The sequence below is a fragment of the Echinococcus granulosus genome (genome assembly GCF_000524195.1).
Source record: "Echinococcus granulosus chromosome Unknown EG_S00034, whole genome shotgun sequence".
Classification (NCBI taxonomy): Eukaryota; Metazoa; Platyhelminthes; class Cestoda; order Cyclophyllidea; family Taeniidae; genus Echinococcus; species Echinococcus granulosus.
The window spans coordinates 681,863-685,393 of record NW_020170414.1 but is presented as its reverse complement, the minus strand read 5'-3'; the positions used below and the strand labels follow the sequence as shown (position 1 = coordinate 685,393).

General features: G+C 40.0%; 1 protein-coding gene across 1 annotated transcript in view; it reads left to right on the top strand. All coding sequences in view use genetic code 11, as the record gives it.

Moving 5' to 3' along the window:
- Positions 1–282: 282 nt before the first annotated feature.
- EGR_05025 (hypothetical protein) overlaps positions 283–3,531 on the top strand; it is a gene marked incomplete at both ends in the record, with an annotated part of 5,829 nt that continues 2,580 nt past the window's right edge. Inside the window, 3 exons of the mRNA XM_024494274.1 lie at positions 283–347; positions 723–795; positions 3,045–3,185. Of these exons, the coding sequence (XP_024351368.1) occupies positions 283–347; positions 723–795; positions 3,045–3,185 (279 nt within the window). The remainder of the gene's footprint in view (positions 348–722; positions 796–3,044; positions 3,186–3,531) is intronic.

Sequence of the window (3,531 nt, the reverse complement as noted above, 5' to 3'; positions counted from 1 at the left end):
CATTCCACATTCACTGGGTGCGTTGTACTCTGAGCCGTTCCTGTAGCCTTGAGTTCTGCTGTTTCGATTTAGTACTCTGCTCGAGAATTATGGACTCTTTGCTCTTTAGAGATGGCTCAAGAGGCAACATGCATTTTTAACTAGTTTGGCATATGGTTATCAAGAAATGTAGTCGCCAGCTGGACTGTTTTTAGCTGAACTCTAATATCGTTTTGTTAAAATTGTTTTGGAGATTACAGGTTAAATTTCAAACAACTGTCTTTTACGTTTGTTTATTCGCCTATGACTGTTTGTGGGCCGTTTGAAAAGATCGACGGACCTAACATTGCTCGAAGATTACGTGGTCGGTGTGTATGCCAACCAGTAGTTCGCACGGGTTTTAATAGCAGCGTGCTCCCAAGTATGTTCACTAATTATTTTGTTGTATTTGCAAGTGTTGATGCCTTAAACATGTTATGTTGAGGAATTAAATATGGTTCCAGCATACCACAAGCTGGATGCATCCTTTAAAATGTTTCCTACTTGCATTAATAAGATGCCAAATGATTTGTTCATAGATTTATTGCACACTTTTGGGATGCTGTTTGTACTAAGAGGAGGAATTTCAGTACTTCTTATTCGTATCTTACCCATATTTTGCGAGATTTCTGTTAGGAATAACCCAAATTGATCTTGTTCACTTCCAATTTCTCCTACTGAATCTGTTGGTTTGGACTTTTTAGAAATAAAACAGCGTCTTGGATATGGTCTACTGACCAAATGTTCATGGATGAGCAGTCGAATGCATATCCTATTGTAAGTCCTGTCTTCATTACCTTGGGGAATGCTCTTCATTTAATTTAATTGTGCTTCAGTAACAAATGTAATAGTGAATGTCTTTCATTTGTATGGCTCCTATTATCGAAGTAACTTACCTGTCCACCAGAAGCATAAACTATCATATTTACTCTTCTTGTGTGCATTTGCTTCCTTTTCTGGGCCTATTTCACTAGGCACAAGTGTAATGCGATTAAAATTGAACTGGACTTTCTTTGTTTTAAGGATGGGTCGTTCGTGTCTCTCTGTTATTCCTCGAGATATTATAACTTCATTAATAGTACTTATTTGTGATTCGGTGGATTATTGAATCATAGCTCTGGGCTGAAAAATATGTGCATGGAAGAAATCACGTGTGCCCGACCTTTACTTTTGCTTCGAATAGTTGGTAATCAGTGCACTTTCTCACGTGCTTTGTAGGATCTATTTGTGTCCTTTTTTATGCTAGAATTCGTTCACTCATAATGTTTTTAAATTAATCTAAACATTCTTCTGAGGCGCTATAAATTCGTCACCATGTGACGCTCTTAAGTTGTTAGAGCAGGCTTTTAAAACATATCTGGGAAACACCAAGGTTATTTGCTGTGTCTACTACAAACTTCACGCATGTAACTCCCCCATTATCTGGCTCTGATGCCACAATGACGTGGCATATTGTTTCTATTAGTTTAGCGATAACTGATTAAACCAAACCGTACTGCAAATAAAGTGGGTGAGTTTAAAACAACAAAACGGATATTGGAGGTCCTTGCTCTGAGGGTAGTTACTTACGACAGCAATTCACATTTAACCCTCCGAGGGAAAAGTACACAAGTTCTAACCAGCAAACGGGAGATTCAAGATCTGTATCTACATAAGGTGACGAAAAACTTCTGGTATGGCTCACTTATGCGGACTTGTAAAGTGCATGTGATTGTTTATATGCGTGCGTTATGAAGCCTAGATGAAAATGCGTCAATCGACTGGGACGATGCATTTTACGGCGCTCTCTACCATTTCTCTCCCACTTTTAACCTACCTTTCTATCATTAAATGTCGGTTAAATCTAAAGGATGTGAATCGAGCCCATCTACCTTACAAATTTGGTTAACTCAGTTTTTGGCGAAGGTGCAGCGGCAAAACCTGCCTTTCAAAATAAGTCGCTAAACTTATTACACCCCTGTGTCGATGATCTGGAAGTCAATTGTGGGGCTGAAAGGGGATTATGATAAACTGCGGTGAAAGTGGTGGATGATTCAATCCCCAACTTTGCATGAAGTAGTTTGTAGAAGATTTGACATGTCTGATACGTTCGTCACCGGAGCGAAAGCCGATCGCTACGGTCCATAAGGGGGTGTGTTCTTCCCAAAGGTATTCTGCTCAAAAGTTAACCAAATGTTAGCACCTAAAACCGATGACATCCCATACCTATTTTGCTACATCAAAAAACAACCGATCCGTTTGGTTTTACTAGTCATTTTAAGCCGATAAAGCTCCAAAGCTATGCATTTGTGGTATGCGGATGAAGGTACATGACGCTGGTAGCGTCCTAAAAATAGTGTAAAGCTGGATGATGATTGGTCGCTTTTCTCTCCGGTTTCTCTCTACTGTAGTAGTAACTACGTCAAATTTTTTTGCTGCCAATTTTTAACTCATGGGTAATCTGGGTAATAATTCCAATTGCCTCCACTTAACTCGTCATGACCTTAAAAGCATGATGAGTCATTCTGGGGTCGTGGTAGCGAAAGGCTTGCTGAATGTCCTTTTCGAGTCTTTTAGGTCCAAAAGTAAGCGTACTGCCACTTTGCAGAAGGTTTGAGGGCTTAACAGCACCAACATGGGAACCGAACTCCTCCCCAGTAACAGATATAACCAAAATAAATATTTTGTTACTATACCTTTGGTCTCTCAAGCTCACCGGTGACAAGGGCTGAACCACGTTCTAAAACGGGAAAACTTTCTGCACTACTCACGTCTTCTATGGAACTTTGTCAAAGATGAATTTGCTCTTCACTTACTTTTTTAGTTGTGCCGGTGCAAATGGTACTGTTAGAATAGTTTCTGTTCGTCAAAAGCTGATCATGCTGCAAAACTCACCAATATAGCGTTAGGGTTACCTTTGAAGATGCAGTTTTGCTCTAGATGCAAAGAAGGTTTGGGAGACTAGTACCTTGGACACGACGTGAAAGATTCGTGCATTTGAAAGTATGATTAAATCATAATTTTGCATTCCCATTCAATCCAAGCAGCGTCGACTCTTAAGTCGCAAATCGAAGCCCTCCATGGAAGACCTCGTGGATCACCATCGATCCACTTATTGGGCTTCTCCCTCTTCCTCCACTTCCAACCATCTCCATGGCAGCAACGTCAATGGCGATCGCGTTAATGTTGTAAGTTTTGTATGATCTCGATTACTTTACCTTACTTAAGTCCTTATTTAATTGAGAATTTTTAAATCATCCTATCTTTGCCCTACTATTTTCACTTAACCATGTGTCAAGTTTTGTTCTATCACACGGATTCTATTGGTACGCAACTCCGTTGTGCTCTCTGCTACTTTCCTCCTACTTTTACTCCTCTTACGTCCAAAGCCATTTCAATCTAATATTATTCGAGCTTGCATGTCTTCCAAGTTTAAACTAGATTCCAAAGTCACAAAAGCATCCCGCCAAATTTGTGGCATAGCACTTGGTGAGGCTGCAGTAGGTGCTGGCAGAAACATACGCCCAAAAATAG